Raw genomic sequence first — 17,525 nt, forward strand, 5'->3', positions numbered from 1 at the left:
ATGACCACCTCCTACTGAAATTAACTGAAAGATTCCCATTGACTTCAATGGGCATTGGATCAGGAACTGACTAAGGATTACGAGACTGGGAATTTTATATGATTTTCAAATATGGATAGATGGAATCCTTTTTATGCTTTGTCTGCTGTGCTTCATTGTGTTAATTAATGACTAGCTATGAATATTGATTGGCAGAAGACATTGAATGGGGTTCTAGATTGTGAGATTGAACTTGAATAATTTTGATAACTTTGTTCTTACTATAATATGTAGGATTCTTGTAGCAAATGCCAATTGCCCCGTCCCCTTCCATTTTGCTTTTAATTAGCTCTCTCGAGATCACATGGAGAGTGTCTCCCTGGGCAAAATCCTGACTCAACAGAAATCAATGGAAGTTTTCCCACTGACTCTATGGGGCCAGGAATTTATGCAATGTATTTGGGATATAAGTGTGTTAATGGTAGTAATATTAAAGTCAATAGCTTTATTAAAATAAGTACTTTTTTCGGACCATATGCTGTCACTTTTCCAAGCTCTTTTTTTTGTCCTATATCTAAAGATGAGAAATATCCCTTTCAATCACTTGAATATAGGGCTGTGTCCAATTTGTCTACAAGAACATCTGAACTAATACATTTCACATACATTTTTTAGCTAATTAATTACAAGTTTTAGTATTTATAATAGTTTTCAAGGTGGCTACAGATATTTGTGTGTGTATCTATCACATGAGTATCACAAAGACAGATATGTAGTAGAGACATCCTCAAGATAAATTGCAGAGTTGTGATGAATTGCAAAAGTATCCAATATATTGTAGTTATCACGTACCTTTGACTGTCTCACCCACACTCTGCTCACCACTTAAACAGTCTGACTTCCTCTGTCATCCCAAATCTCTGAGCAGCTTCAAAGAGTCACCATTTAATAAGACAAAAATCAGCCTACCAGAAAAAAGCTCAAGTCTCTCTCTCCCTCCCAAAATTATACAGACCTCATGTCCAGAAGAGGCAGTAGTCAGTCCTGCACAGATACCAGGATTAAGACCCAACATCTCATGATTCTGCAGAGCTAGACATGGGAGCTTTATGCTCCTGGCAAGAGCAGAGTCCCCTTTAAAGAGACACAGCACTTGCTTCTAGCAGTGGAAGGTCCCAGGATGGCGAGGATGCCACAACAATTTTGTGTGTAGATAAGCTAGCTTAGGTTATTTTAGAAGAGGTTTTACAAATGTATTATTTATGATACTCCTCTCCTCACAGGCCCTTTACTAACAGACTCATGGGACAAGCCTCTCCTTTCCTCCCACTTGACACTAAGCTCAGGAAATGAGGGAGGTGGGAGTGGGGTAGCAAAGATGTCATTAAGCCACTTTTGTGTCTGCTGAGTTTTCAGCTTTAGGGCTGTTCTAATTTATGCTTAGCTGCAACAGCCCCCTAGCAGATGTTCCACAATGGAGAACAGTTGGAACACAGCAGCACTCTGCCCATACAATCCCTCCCACCCCAAGTATGTCCCACCCCAAGAAAGGTTTGGAGTGGGATTGATATAGACTCATTTTCCTGTCTCTGCACTGTACAGGGAACCTCCTTACCCAAGGAGTTTTACCGGGAGCCTTTTCTGGTAAGTTTTGTGCCCTTTATATTATTGAAGCTATATAAAGGAGCTGAAAGAGAACAGCAAATCTAGTCCATGGTAACTAAAGCACATGGTTTTACAACTAGTGGGATGAAAGAAACCCTGACATACATTTCCACAACACAATTTTTTTCTTTTGCTTAATCTATGGCATATACAGAATGTATAATGGTGTAGAATTGTGTAGCAGTTTTATTGGCATTAGCTTGGTATGATCTGTAACACTCACTCAGAATGTTCAGTTTGGGAATAATGCAAATATTTATGCCAACAAACCTTCACACCATTCCACCTGATCATGTATTAAACACACACAGACACACAAACTTAAATTACACGTGAAAATTTTATAATGAATAATGTATTACAAACATTCCATTTCTTTTTCTGTTCACAAATTGTGCGTGAACAGATTATGGTTTCCTCATTATTACTTGAAAATATTTACCACATAATTTCTACTTAATATCCTTCATCTGTAGCTCGTTCACTAACAGTTTATTGTGGGTATTTGATATTCAAAATCTGAGTTGTTTAGATTGGACACATATATCACATGGTTTCTTTCTTCTTCTTCGGTCGGACCAGCATAACTCTTAGAAACAAATTTCCACCGTGAGTACTTTTGACTATGATTTCAAATTTGTTTCCCCCTAATATTCTCCAGCATTCACTTGCAACTCACTATTTCTATGAGCACTTTTGCCAATAAACTAATTCTCTAGCTTATTCATGAGAAGCCAACACAAAGGGGGCAGAAACATAGACAAAGCATATTTAGAATGTAAATAAATATTCCCAGAATTTTTTTTGCACTTTTCACCAACTTCATTACACAAACACACATACACACACAGTATCAGAAAGCAAAATCCAAGGTTGGTGCGAAGTATGTGTCAGTACTTGACACTATATACAAAATATAATTTTAATGTGCTTTTAAAATCTTCCCTTACCATCTGCCTTGCTGCCCTCTTCCATCAAGAGTTTTGCAATATTAAGAAACCCTTTGGCAGAAGCTAAGTGGAGGGGTCTGTCTCCAACTTCCCCGCTCACATTCACATCAGCACCAAACTTCAGCAAGAGGCGGTTAACCTAAATATTTCATCAATGTAAATTAGAACATCAAGCGAAAACAAACATTTCAATGAAACCAGAACATAAGAATGGCCATACTGCATAAGACCAAAGGTCCATCTAGCCCAGTATCCTGTCTTGAGACAGTGGCCAATGCCAGGTGCCCCAGAGGGAAAGAACAGGTAATCATCAGGTGATTCATTCCCTGTCGCCCATTCCCAGCTTCTGGCAAACAAAGGCTGAGGACACCATCCCTGCCCATCCTGGCTAATAGCCATTGATGGACGTATCCTTCAGGAATTTATCTAGTTCTTTTTTGAACCCTGTTATAGTCTTGGCCTTCACAACATCCTCTGGCAAGCAGTTCCACAACTTGACTGTGCATTGTGTGAAGAAATACTTCCTTTTATTTGTTTTAAACCTGCTACTAATTAATTTCATTTGGTAATGCTTAGTTCTTGTGTTAAAGTTTACTCTGTATTGGATTTCATAACATCTTGAGTGAGAAAGCTTTATTTTTTTAAATTAAAACTGGGTTATGTAGGTATATATAATTTATTTTCATGAAACTCATTATAAATTCCATTTGTAAGTTATATATCTAAAATATTACATTGTTCACTAGCAAATGTCAGTTCATTTTAAAAAATGATATGGATAGCAAGGGGTTGGGAAAAAGACACACTTATTTGTTTAACTGACCTAGTCAGCATAATAAAGTAAATGTCCTTAACATCCATAAATTAGCTATGTCGAGCTGTAGCTTCCTTCAGAAAGTAGAGTCCCTTATCACAAAAGCACCATATGCATTTTAGCATAATTTCATGAGACTGTGACTATTTGTTCAAAAGTGGTTCATGGGAAATAAGCAAACTAATCTCTCAGCCCAACATGTAAAGAGTTTCTTAATGTTATTGGATGATGAGGCGAATATATAAAAAAAGGAGGGTGCAGGAATGCATGCTTTGTGCACATCCTGACTGTTATTGAACCATAGAAGTATAGAGTTTTCAATCATCTGTTCTCTTGGAGTCTGTCCTTTCAAAGGCATTTTCCTGGGAATGACTCTCCAACGCACTCTAAGTAAACTTCAGTGAAATGAAAAATATACTCTACCTAGAGGTCATGCTTTGAAACTCTGAAAATATCCCAGCATATGCATGTTTCCACGAAAAGAAAGACACAGGGACTGACTCACATAAGCCAACACAGACACAAGGCTGCTTCTGAACCCAAGGATCTCCTGCAGTGCAAATGAGTATATTGCCCACTAAGCCACAGACACTTCTATATTAGCAAAGAAAAATGGGATTAGGAGGGTCTGATGATAATTTAGGGCCAAGTCTTCAGTGCTTTTTTAAAATTTCACTGCTGGTGAGAATAAGACAAGCAAGATTTGGCCCTTTCCATCCACAACACACTGGGTGAAATCCTGGCTTCATTGGATCCACTAGGAGTTTTCCTATTAACTTTCATGGGGCCTGGATTTCACCCATTAAAACAAAGGTGCACCAATCCTTTTGTTATTGAGTACCATGGGTCATGTAGAGGTATTTAAACTGATACACCTAATGGATACATGGCAGCTTCAAGGTTCAGCATTGTATGAATTGTATCTCTGGATGAGAAGCCCTGTTATAGGTTAGAAAAACTCTCTCTCATGAATAGCATCTAATTTCAAGAACTCTTTTGCGGGGTAGTAAATTTGGCTGGTGATCCTAGCAGTGGGTAGTTAAAACATGAATAGCCACATTCCTATGAACTTTCAAACACATGAAAATGTCGGATATAGTTAAAGGCATAACTTAAGGATGTGAAATCTGTGCAGCCTCTCTCTAGTAGGACCCTTCCAAATATAAAGACAGGTTGGCTGACAGTAAACCTGCATGAGGCTTGCTGTGAGTGCACTCTTTCATCTTTGTCAGATTCTGCCCATTAATTACCTGTTCATGGCCATAGTATGCGGCAATGTGTAATGGGGTGAAAAACACTGCATCTTGAACATTGACATAAGCTCCATGCTGCAAAAGTATATCCACAGCCTAGAAGAAAAAGAAATAAAAGATTCCAATTAGAAGCTCTGTATGTGGTCACCTTCTAATAAAATTCTCTAACATTATGCCAAGAAAGAACAAACACCAACTTATAAAGGCGGAGAAGTCCATACAGCATATAAAAGTGATTAATTTACAGTACTATAACTGAACACTGAATGTCACTGATGCCTTATAAATAAACCTGAAAATGTATTTGCCAATAAAAAGCCTGATTTGTGAAGGGAGAGGCCCAGAAATGACTGACTCAGAAAGCTCAGAATAGCCTTTAATTTTCTTTGAGGCTTCATGAACAAACACCAATAAACATATCACAGTTCTTAAAAGAAAATAAAAGACCCCTTTAAATTTAAATGCATGCAGGTAAATTCACAAGTATAATTCACTCAATGTGTAAAGACTTCAGTGTACTTTAGAAGATAATAACCCTTAGACTTCAATAAATAACCAAAGTGGTTTCTTTCAAATTTTCACTCTCTTAGTCATTCTGAAGGCCAACGGTTTGGTCGAGCAGCTATTAATTTTGAAGCATTGGCCTTCTGAATAACTGTCAAAATGGAAATTTGAATTAAACCATTTTGGATTATTTATTGAAGCCTAAGCACTGTTATTTTTTTGAAGCCCAAGGGAGTCTTTATACCCACTAAGGGTCTTGTGCTACAGATCATTTGCATAATTCTACACACAGTTTTATGGAATGCTATTGCTTTTTCTTATAGCCTGCATGTGAGTCTCATGATTGTGAAAGGTGCTGGAGTGAGAACCCTAGAAATTATCCACTGCATGGGGAGCAGCAGGGAAAAAACATTCCAGCTCAACCTATTCATGTGCCTCAATGGTGACATAAAGGGACCACCTCTAGTGAAAGGATAAGCGGATAGTGTAGATTCCACTGCTATTCACTCCTTCTCTCTGCTGACACTGCCAGTGATGGTCCCAATTAGTGCCAGACATGATGAAACATTTGTGATGTGGGCGCCTGTCAACTAGTAACTGGACTGAGACCATCAATTCATTTCACACAGGCTACAAAGAGGCCGGTCATTTGAATCCGTCACTCACAAGTACTGACGGAACAAGTAAGACCTGTTACTAAGCAACATTAGTGTTCAGAGATTATTTCTTTAGACTATTTAAATTGAAAAATATTTTGTCGATATGCTTCACTGAGTGAATTTTCTGTGCAAAGCCCTTTCCATACCATACTTAATTCATTTACCCTTATGTTTAATTATTTCACACTAACATTGGCTGTAAGCCTCCCTAAGACTAGTGTTTTAGGGACTACTCCTGCCACATACAGAGCCTCCTCAAATCCCATTGACTTCAATAGGTTCTGAAGGCATTTATCACCTTCTAAAAATGTCCCAAACACTGGAAGGCCCACTTGAGCAGAAGAGAACCTGAATCTGCAGGTCTGAGAATAGGATGCATGGAAGGGTATTGTTAGGATATAGATATTCAGGCCTGTCTGTAAAGGCCTATACTCTAAGAATTTAGGTGTATTCGTATCACTTAGCTAGTTATAGAGGTATAAAAGAAAGAATCAAAATCAGTGTCTGTCTGTGTCAGGGACTTCTCTTACTGTGACAGTCTGAGGCCCTGTTTTTAGGCTAAGGCCTTTGGCTAAGCAACAGAGGCAGCCATAAACTGGGAAGGACCGGTCACATCCTCACATTCCAACCTAGTCACATTGAAATAAGGTGCTATTGGGCTGTTAGGAATACAATCCTGTCCTGATAATGCCTATGCCTCCAGAGAAAGGGAAGTGCCTAGAAGATGTAAAAAGAAACTTAGTTTGATAGCATCCTGTCTGGCAAGAACTCACTTATCAATAGCTGGGATGTGAAATCCTCATTTCTTTGTTGTTCTATCACTGTAGTCCCCATTTCCCCATTGTTTGTCTGTATAATCTCTGTCTGGTTCTGTGATTGTTCCTGTCTGCTGTATAATTAATTTTGCTGGGTGTAAACTAATTAAGGTGGTGGGATATAATTGGTTAAATAATCATGTTACAACATGTTAAGATTGGTTAGTTAAATTTCAGTAAAATGATTGGTTAAGGTATAGCTAAACAGAACTCAAGTTTTACTCTATAGTCTGCAGTCAATCAGGAAGTGGATGGGTGGGTGGCTGAGTGGGAAATGGGAATGGGAATGGGGAAATTGGAATCATGTTTAGCTAAGGGCAGGAATGGGAACAGGGACACAGGTAAGGCTCTGTGGTGTCAGAGCTGGGAAGGGGGACACAAAGAAAGGAAACTGGAATCATGCTTGCTGGAAGTTCACCCCCAAAAACAACGAATTGTTTGCACCTTTGGACTTCAGGTATTGTTGTTCTCTGTTCATGCGAGAAGGACTAGGGAAGTAAGTGGGTGAAGGAATAAGCCCCCTAACATCTTGGTGCCGTGATTTGGATACATCGCATCGGATAGGTGAGTGGCAGCCTGTAAGTCCCCCTCCCCAATGGTCTGCGCAGCTGCTTGGAGGGGGTATCGCGAACTCTTGTGATGGTAGTTGTGGGTTCTGGCAAGCCAGGGTAAAGGATTTTTTGGATAAATGGATAAGGAAGAACCAGGGCCCATACCAGGTGCAGAGGTCAATCTGGGATGAGATTAAAAAGGAAATGGAGGAAGTGTTAGGGGACCCAGAGGGATGGGGGGTGGCTGAGGAACCCACCCTCCTTGGAAAATGGGTCGTGGAAGAAGGTCCCTGCCCATGGGGACTGAATGCCTTCCAGGGAAAGGAGGCACTTCAGTCTGCTTGTGAGAGGTTTGAAGTAAGGGCAGCATTATGGGAAGCTGCCAGTAATCTTTCAAGTTTGGTGCTGCTTCAGCAAGGGCTGCTGAAGGATTGTAAATTAATTAGGGGTAGTTAAAGATGATTTGGCACAACAGGGTTTAAAGTTAAAAGCAGAGTTAACAGACTACCTTTAGAGACTGGAGCTGGGACTTGGTCCTGGGGGAGTGGAGAGAAAGAAGGGGAATGGAAAAAAAAAGTTTCAAAGTGCAAAATGGCAGGGTTTGCAGGAGCGGGTAACAACCCCCACTCTTCTCCCAGAGCCAGAAGAGAACCTGGGGATAAGGGTTCCCAACTGTTTCAACTCAGGGAGCCTACCCTTGGCTCAAGTGAACTATATCCTTTTCTTCTTTTCCTTCTTCTTTTTCTTGGTTTACTTAATTTGCTGCTGGTAGCCTATACTTTAAACTGACCTGACAGGCTTAATTGGTTTCTTTCCACCTCTTCCCCTGCCTTTGCACACTTCTGTTTTTCTGAAGTTTTAATGGAGGGTACTTTGGATACTTATGTGAGATGTTTTGGGTTTTTTTGGACAAAGTATGAGGGAGGTCTGCTGTATTCCATTGGAATTTTTGGAGTAAAAGATCCATGGGCATCCATGGAGACAAATGTTTTACTGCCTCTTTGAACAGACTCAGGGTAAAGACAGCACAGGTTAAGGCAGCTGTGTGGCAATAATTGTACTTGGTGGCTAAGTTGTTACAGACAAATTGCACTACCTTAAAGAACTAAATGTAGGAGTAAGTGATTTAAAGAAGTGAGGGAAAAAATACAAATAGCTTTTGCAAAAATTGATAATACAGAGTTTGAAGGAAAGTAAACATTTGGGAGTTGTGGAAATGGTAAAAGGTAACTGTTGTGAAGATGTTAAAACAGTAACAGTTGTGGTGTTACAAGAAGGAAGTTTTTGTTTAATGATAAAACCCAGTTATATAAATGTAACTGTATGTGCAACTCTGTGCAATGACATTGGATGGAAGCTTGGTAATTAAATTATCCAAGGGGGTCAGGTCACGTGGCTACTACCACCACTATGCTTCTGACCCAGAAGCCTTTACAGCTATTCTGAAGGAAAATGGGCCCTTTTCCCACAGAAATGGTCTATAAGGGACTGCTGCAGGCAGCAGGTGGAGAGAGAATCTGATCAAAATTGTTTGACTATTGGGTAATGTAATCAAAATCACTAAAGGAATGTAAGGGGTTTCTATTGGAACTTAACTTGGCTGCCCCTGGTTTTGTCTAGTTGTACAAGATGGGAGTGTAATCAGGTACAGTTGTGTAAAAAAGAGTAATCACAGTGCAAGGGATGTTCGGCAAAAGAGAATTTTGTGTGTGTGCACAGGAAAAAGAAAAGGAAAAGGGGAGAAATGATGGGAACACTGAGCCTTGGGGTGGCTCTGGGGGATCAGATTGCTGCTTTGGTGGGTGCGCATGAAAACTCTGTGGGCATGGGGGAGGCAGTTACACCTTGTGTAAAATTAATATGGCTAATATAATGTTATGGAGGTCAAACTATATGGAAGGAATTTGCATTTTCCCAGGACATGTGCAGTGTGTATTGGAGAAGGGGTAAAAGAAATGCAAATAAAATATGGTACTTCATTAAAATCCTATTAGGGCTCCAAAAGGAGCCACAATAGGTTGTGCTTTATTTTTCAGATCTCTGTGTTTTGGAGCAGGAGATGAAAGTGGAAAGTAATCAGAACTCTACTGGAAGTGAAATATTTCCCTTTTAAGACAGTCTCTGAGCTGCTACTAGCTTTGGATCCAAAAGCAAGCTAGTAAGCCTCTATGTAAATGCAAATTATCAAGCTGATGGGCACAAAGGAGCTGCAAATAATGAATACATCTGGTCAGCAAACAAGTTACTAGAAGACTCAGATTATGGCCCTCCAGGAAAGGGAGGTGAAAAAACAAGTCAAGCCTGAAAATAAGGGGAACAGGTTAACCTTAAGGTGTGTGTGTGTGTACAGTGCTAAAATCTGAAGCTGTGTCTCAGCTATTACCTGAGAATAAACTTAATGCTTGGTACAGCAGAGAAACTATTGCAAACTTGGTCTGTTGTACAAGAAGGGAAACTGAGGTACACCTCCTCATGAATTTCATAAATGACCAGTGAGTGGGGTAATTCACTAGCCTGACTATAGAACAAAATAAGGACAGCCTGGAGGTAATTCTTCTGTTTTTCCTGCAATTAGCAAGGAAATTTGTAAAAGAAAGTGGTATTATTATTTATTATTAAGCAATAATCTGTCCCCACTAGGGGGTGGTGGAAATTGTTTCTTTTGTTTTTCAGACTCTCTACAAGCAAGCTGGTGCCAGCGGAAGAATAACCCACAATACCAAGGATCTATGTTTTGTGTTTTTTGTCTGTGGTGTTTGTCTTGTTGCTAGCATTGTTGTGTTTTAATTAACAGAAAACCTCATGACATGGGTGAGGGATGGCTTCAAAAGGCTGACCCTGGTGGGGAGATGTGTATGGGAATGCAAAATGCTCAACTAGGAGGCCAGCACCTGTGTAATAGATACCAGTTTCATCATCTATCACCATGGGGGAATTGTAAAGCACCATGAAATCTCTGGATTAAAAGCACTACACAAGTGTTAGCTAAATCATCATTACTGACAAAAAAAAAATCATACAAGAATCGCATTCCTACGAGATTTTGCCTGGTATTAGAACCAAATCAGAAGTTAGGTCCTTTCTGGTTTTAAATTTGAACCAGAAGGAAAATCGTAAGAGTGGAGATTTGCATCCTTACAACCCAATATTCAAAGGGAGTTAGATCTGAGATTTCAGTTTTGATCCTATGATGCATATGGCAATTTCCTGCAATATTGTTGGAGATTTTACTGTATTAAGGTTATGGATCATTGTGGGTTTGGGATTATACATAATTCTAGGGGGAAGAGTAACCACAGCTTCTCCAGGAATTAAGAACAGTGGGGATTTGGGAGTGCATAGGTAAATTCACTTGCGTTGTAACACCTCCAGAGAAGTACCACCTGGAGAGGCTTGCAAATACTAGTTCACACTAGATTCTCCAGAGACCAACAAAGAAAAAACTTCTGGATAAATAACCTCAATTTAGACGGACTCATGTCCTTCTTTCTGATCAAGAAAACGGACAGGACCTTCTGTTCAAGGGAGGACCCAATTCTTTCTGGAATAGGATGGAAGGACTTTGGCCTACTGAGGTCACCCATCATTGCCCTGAACTGCAATGGATCCATCTCTAGCTTAAAAATGTCTGCAGTGTCTCACAATTTTTCTTAACTAATTGAAAATACTTAGTGCAATCAGCAATTTTCAGCAGCTTATTTTCCGCTTTCTCCACAAAAGCTTTAGTTTATTAAATAATACTGACCCTTGTGGTGCCCCACTATTAACTTGCTTTCCACTCTGAAGAGTAATCGTTCAGTACAATTCTATTTCTATTTCTTCTTGCTTAACCAATTTTTAATTCACAACATGACTTTTCCCTTTACCCTCTTGTTATTTACCTTAATAGTCTTTTATGAAAGGCATTATCCAAAGCTTTTTGAAAATTAAAGTAAATTATGTCCACTTCAAACAGAGACTGTTAATTAAAGTAACTTTGAGGGTTAGAGAGAGTCAACAAATGGAACATAAGATAGACTACATAAAGATTTTGTCTCTTGGAGAAGGGCAGGAGATAAGAATTCTTCTAACAAAATTAAATCAATGGATATTGACTTTCTAGTAGGTAAAATTAAAATGAGAAAGACAACTTCAACAATTAAGCCATATGCATCAGCATTAGCCTATGTATATCCCTGTGTTAACACATCTAAAGTATCTGCAATGCTTTTCAGAGCTTCTTTATTAATTAAGCCATTAAAACCTAAAGAAGAGGAGCATCAAGCACTGGCCTAATTCTTTCCAATTTAGCAGGTATAGATATAATCAGTCATGTCCTGTAAAGATCCTTTGCACAAAACTGGCAAGTCTCTTAACTCTTTGCTGGTCTGTAAGAATTGTACAATTAACCTTGATCAGAATGAAGCAGTAAATGCCTAAAGAAGCTTCCAAATGGTTGTGAAACACTAATTACAATTAAAGGAGTTGTCTAACTAAGGAAGAAGTCTACTGAAATGTTTCAACGTATTCTTTTTTGATAGACTTGGGGACAGAAGACAGAACTGAGACACACTATCTGTACGTTCTCCTAGCCTCATTGGAATAGATAAGATAAACACAGTTGGGTCACAGATAAAATCAGTAATGAAAAATGCAGGTACTGATTTCCTGAAATATACCATTCGTACCACAAGAATAGTTTCTCCGTCCAAAGCAGGTAGCCAAGGAACTGAGGTGTTTTGTTTTCTTATCTGAATATATTATACATAGAATGGTTTAAGTGACTTTGTGATACATTATGGGAAGACAATTGTCTTGCCCTCATCATTTAATTAATAACACTATATTTTTGAAACATCTCAATTGCTTTAACCTGTTGGTTTAAATACATTACATTACAAGAGTCAATTTGCTTCAAAAGGCAGACTCTTGGATTGAGTAGATGGGTTGGGGGCTCAGTCAAGTTAGTTGAAACTCCCTTATCACCTATGTAGACACAATTTAACACCTTTTCAGTTGTGTTAGCTGGTTGTGTTGTAGCCAAGGTAGAAGCTCCCTTAACACCCATGCAGACATTGGGGGTAACATTTTCAAAAATGCCTAAGTGACTTACGAGCCCAAGTCTCATTTTCAAAAGAGACACAACGACTTCAAATTCTAGGGGTAGGTCAACACTTAAAAGGCTGCAGCAATGCAGCTGTAGGCAATTTTGAAAAAACTAGGCTTCCAGCTAGAGTACCACACAACCAGCTCGCACAGCTTTGAAGATGTTAAACTGTCTGCAGGAGTGTTAAGGGGGCTTTCCAATCATGTTAAACTCGTTCAACTGAGCTAACTCAGTTGAAAAAACACTCTTCCCCCCCAAATAGACAGACCCTTCATCAGTGTACCACCTTAAAAACTGATCACATTATTTCTTGTAGCTGATGTTTGATCAACTCTGAAGAAAGCAAGAGAAGTCCAAGTAAAAGAGGTTTGCTTATGTGAAACTGTAAGGGAGATGCAAGGCACCCACACCATTGGGCAGGATCTGGCTACCTTATGATTTCATCTTTGTGCTATTTTGGACACTACAGAACTGGAAATGCATAGTTTCCATCTTGTTTTGCAGCTAACATGCTTTCATAATTAGGTTCAAGAGTGTAATGATTAGGAACAGGTGAACTGGTTCTGCAGAAAAGAAGGGTCTTAATCTAAATCATAACTGAACTCTTTTAAAAATAAGAACTGATGGAAACTCTCCATCTCCTAGTCTGCGACAGGCCTCCTTTAATCAAATCCATCTTGGGGAACAATTTCTGCTAAAATGGCTACTGTATCAAGTTTCATTAATTCCGGTATCTCTCCTCCCACTCCTCAGGGTTTGGACAAAGGCAAATTCTGGAGAAGATCTGGGCCTGATTCACCATTGCCTACAATTTCTGTAGTCATCTATATCTATGCTAAGTGCGGGTAGCCCCACTATCCTGATTTCGTAGCATTTTACATTGACTTTGCACCAGCATAAATGACTACAAAAAAGCTTCGGACAAATTGCAGGGCTGTGAAGATTCAGTCTCCTTGAATTCATGAGATTAGATTTTTCTAGCCAGCCAGACTGTAACAGATAAATACAATAAAACTTCAGACTAGACCTCTCCATTCATTACATATGAAAGGAAGGGGGTATACTGGATGTCAGGTGGAGGAAACTGGAGATGCTTGAGATTGGAAGTCAGGAGAAAAATAGAGTTAGGAAGGGAAAAATATGTAACTGTAGAAGTTAGAAGCATTAGTGTGGAATGGTGAGAAAGATAAAGGAAAATGAGGACTTTGAAATATTCAGATACGTTTCAAATAAATACGTAAACTTTCCAAGGTTTCTCAAGTTATTTGAGGTTCATCCAAAACTAGTAATAAAGCTCATTCAAGTGAAAGCTAGAGATGAAAAATATTCCATTGTAAAATAGGATTTACATGTGAAAATCTATATTTTATTCTTTGAAAGTTGTCCTTATAAGACAAACTCCTTGTTTACCAACAAGTCATTGTTGCAAGAAAACAAATGCATTCACTCTTTAGAGTGTCAGGGGTACCTGTGGCAAAATGAAATAACATTCCTCTATCCCAACTGGAATCTCAGCTCAGTTCACAAACCTCTCCATCTGCAAATGCCAATGTTAATTTATAAAATGAAATCGGCAACAATATTAGTGTTTCAGTGTGGAAATATTGGATAGCACATCAGAGCATATTAAAAATGTATTATTAATTCAGCAGTGACCTCTCTGGGCTGGAAACATTTAAAGTTTTTAAAACACCAGGCTTAGGAACCGTTTTTTTAAACTCATCTGGGTATCTAATTTGGTTTCCAGCATCTCTTATTTTTCTCTAATTTTGTACACTTCTCACTGAGGACTCCAGTCCAGGGATCATGCTCTGAAAACATCCACTAAACGATAAAACAAACCAACAAACTAGTTTTGCTAAAGTAAACAAATATGACACAAAATCACAGAGAAGATGAAATATTTATGTACCAAGCTGGCTCAGCTGAGTTGGAACATCTCATTTACAGCAGTGTCCTTCAATCTCCCAGTTTTATAGAGGTGATTACTATCGTGGTTTCAGGAGGTGTGGAGATTGTGCCAAGGTCACAAACTGGCCCTGCAGCAGAACTGAGAATCAAAGCTAGAAGCTCCAGTTGCTCTTTGTCTGGCTCTGAAATATAATGAGCATCTTTCCTCAAGAAATGGAAAAGTCAAATGATATATATAATAGGCTGGTGTATATGTTTCTTTTATTTATTTAACTGAATAAATAATTTCCCCTTATTTTATTGAAATGGAGGAAATGTCAAAAATATATTTTCCCTCTCTGACTTACATTTCACTGCACTTTTTACAGTTTTTTTTACAGTTCCAATTTCCATGAATATTAATGAAATTCTGTGCAAAGTAAGCTATTTAACCTAGCAGAAGAGATTCTCAGCAGAATGACAATTTCAAAGTTCTATAAAAAAGGGAAAGAAAAAAGCAGAATCTGAACTATAAATCTTCAGGTTCCAAACCAGCAGCAGAACCAAATGAGGTATATGGAGTACAACTCTCCGTAGGGGACGTTTCTGGCGAAGATCTGATCATTACTAACAGAGAAAACAATGGGTCTTTTCTAAATTGCTCACAAAAAATGATTCCTCATCAAATTAGGGGCTTTATCCTTGCAAGGAGCTGAGCATCCTCAGTTTTCATTGACTTCAGTTTCCATTGGGGGCACTCTGCACATTGTAGGAGGTGTTCTGTCACTCACAGGATCAGGCCCAAAAGTTTTAAAAAAGCAACTTGAAAAAGTAAAATAAAACAAGGTATTTTGTATTTTCTGCTCATTGTTCTTCATTTTAATGATCTGATCTGAAGTACATATTTACTTTATGCTCTTGTGCATCTCATATGTATTATTTACATTTGAGCATTTTTCTGTTGAGCTACAGAAAATACAGCATTCTGCAAAATCACCCCCACAGGCTTATTCTTAACCCATTGATCCTGTAATGAACTCTGTCATGAGGAGTATATTGCAAGATTGGTGCCTTATTCATATACTTTTCTAGGGGAAAAAAGCACTGTCAGAAGTAAACTTGGGAAACGATAGAAATGGGGAGAAGAATGGAGGTTTGGAGGGCCAGAATTTCAAAATATGGACTCTAATTTAAAAATTCTTTTCTGCTAGCACATACTGCAATTTATCTGTTTAAAAAAATAGAGAAAAAGTAAGTTAGATATCCCATCCTCATACAGATATATTGAAAAATGTATAATTGGATCAATGATTTTTTGTTTCCTTTAGTCAACTAACAATAATTAAATAATAAAGAACTCCAAGTTGTATGTGAAAGATCTATTCTGGAAAGCTAAGAACCTGCAAGATGTAAATTAATCTGTCTCGTTATCCAGAAATCAAAATGTATTAGTGTAGCTGATTCATTTCTCTCCGCAAATAATTCTGCTTTAGTAAAGGGGAAATAATGACAAAATTTGTATTTGCAGGAAGAATGATTTTGTACTCAATACACAGTATTTTTCTGCAAGCAATATAAAGAAACCAATCAACATTATGTGCTTAAATCTATAGCCCAGCTTCAATATTTGTTCATAAAGATTTTATGCAACAACATCCACACATGTTATTAAGTATTAAATTATCTGATTTGTGCAAATGTGGGATTTGTGAATGCAATACTTTTCTGCCCATATTCATAGGCCAGATTGAAAATGTGGCTTTTCAGGTTGTAAAATATGAAGGGAGAAATCCTGGCCACTTTGAAGTAATTGGACATTTTACCATTGATTTCAATGGGGTCAAGATATCACCCTCTGTGTATCTCATTAATATTAGGACTCCTTTACACCATTTTGGAAGTTTGCATAAATTACATGTATACTAGTTTTAAGCCATCTTTACAATGCCAGAGTGGTATAAACGGTTTTAGTATAAATGACAATCAGGCTCCCATTATTTATATTTAATATATAAATATTTCTTCACCAATGAGTGATTCTAACTTTTATAAAAAGAAAAGGAGTACTTGTGGCTGTAGCTCACAAAAGCATATGCTCAAATAAATTGGTTAGTCTCTAAGGTGCCACAAGTCCTCCTGTTCTTTTTGCGAATACAGACTAACACGGCTGCTACTCTGAAATCTAATTTTTATATTGCCTTTCTGTAACTTCTGATCTGCTCTCACTCTATCTTTTAAAACACATTGACAAATTGTTCTCTCTTCATGTCCTGTACTTTTGTAGATCTCCCAAGCAAAAAAACCCTAAAGAATTACAAGGTCTGGTTGGTTCAAACCAGCTCTTGTTTCTGTTTGACAAATGCAGATTCTTCATATAGGTTCCATCATACTTATTATTTTCCTTGAGCTTGAACTGGCTGCTCAGCACTTGTATACATGATGCTGGTAATGAAAGACTGCAGTTACTCCAAAATTAGGGATACCTGGACTGGAATTTCCAAACATCAGTGCATTCAGTCTACATGCCAGAGAGATAATCAGCATGTTGAAACACATTGAACTGAAACAAAACCTTTAAAAGTATTCAGGGAAACAATGACTTTTCTAGTTTTATTTAGAAATTATCTGGAATGGCAAAGTACTTTTCATAGTCTCCAGTCTGAATAAATCGTCCTCACTTCTACCTAGAGGCAGGTCATTTACAGAAATGGGCAAAAGCCACAGAATTCATGGCTGGATCTGATTTTCCAGGTTTCCAGATTTGAGGTAAGGAGATGATTCAGCCTATTAGGACAGATGCCAGCCACAAGTTTGGATCCAAATTTGAGTGTTCAAATCTTGGCTTGTTGTTCAGGCTCTTCTCTAGCAATTTGGTACATGACTAGAAGACAGCACACAAGATTTCAGGGCCTCCTTCACTTTACTTCACATTTCTTTTGACATGTCTGTCAGTATGGCTTTTCCTACCTCCTATGTCTTTCAGAAAGTATAGTTAGGTCATATTTTACATCAAACTGAGTAGTACACTGTGTAACAAAGTTCCTCCTCTGCCTTGGTGGGTCCTGCGCTTATCGGCGGACTTGCTCGACTCAGAGGTTCACGGCAGCCCTCAGTTTGGCCACTTTCATGGCTCAGATCTGCCATTCACTCACTTAGCCTCATCACTGGCCAGCATGGGGAAAAGAAAGAAGAACAATCCCCGCAGTCTCTGCTGATCCAACTAGCAGATTGCGGAACAGGCCAGAGACCTTCCCCTCTGGTGGAACCCACAGTCCAGGTCAATTCCTGTGGTATCAAGTAGCGAGTTGGGGGGATGGAGGGATGGGGGGAACCCGGGCCCGCCCTCTACTCCAGGTTCC

General features: G+C 38.7%; 1 protein-coding gene across 1 annotated transcript in view; it reads right to left on the bottom strand.

Annotated features, from left to right (window-relative positions):
* The window catches only part of TNNI3K (TNNI3 interacting kinase), a 172,343-nt gene that overhangs the window by 130,181 nt on the left and 24,637 nt on the right, over positions 1–17,525 (bottom strand). The window contains exons 6-7 of the mRNA XM_077824517.1: positions 4,659–4,757; positions 2,595–2,733 (exon numbers count right to left, since the gene is read on the bottom strand). Of these exons, the coding sequence (XP_077680643.1) occupies positions 2,595–2,733; positions 4,659–4,757 (238 nt within the window). The remainder of the gene's footprint in view (positions 1–2,594; positions 2,734–4,658; positions 4,758–17,525) is intronic.

Source organism: Eretmochelys imbricata, chromosome 8, assembly GCF_965152235.1.
Source record: "Eretmochelys imbricata isolate rEreImb1 chromosome 8, rEreImb1.hap1, whole genome shotgun sequence".
NCBI lineage: Eukaryota > Metazoa > Chordata > Testudines > Cheloniidae > Eretmochelys > Eretmochelys imbricata.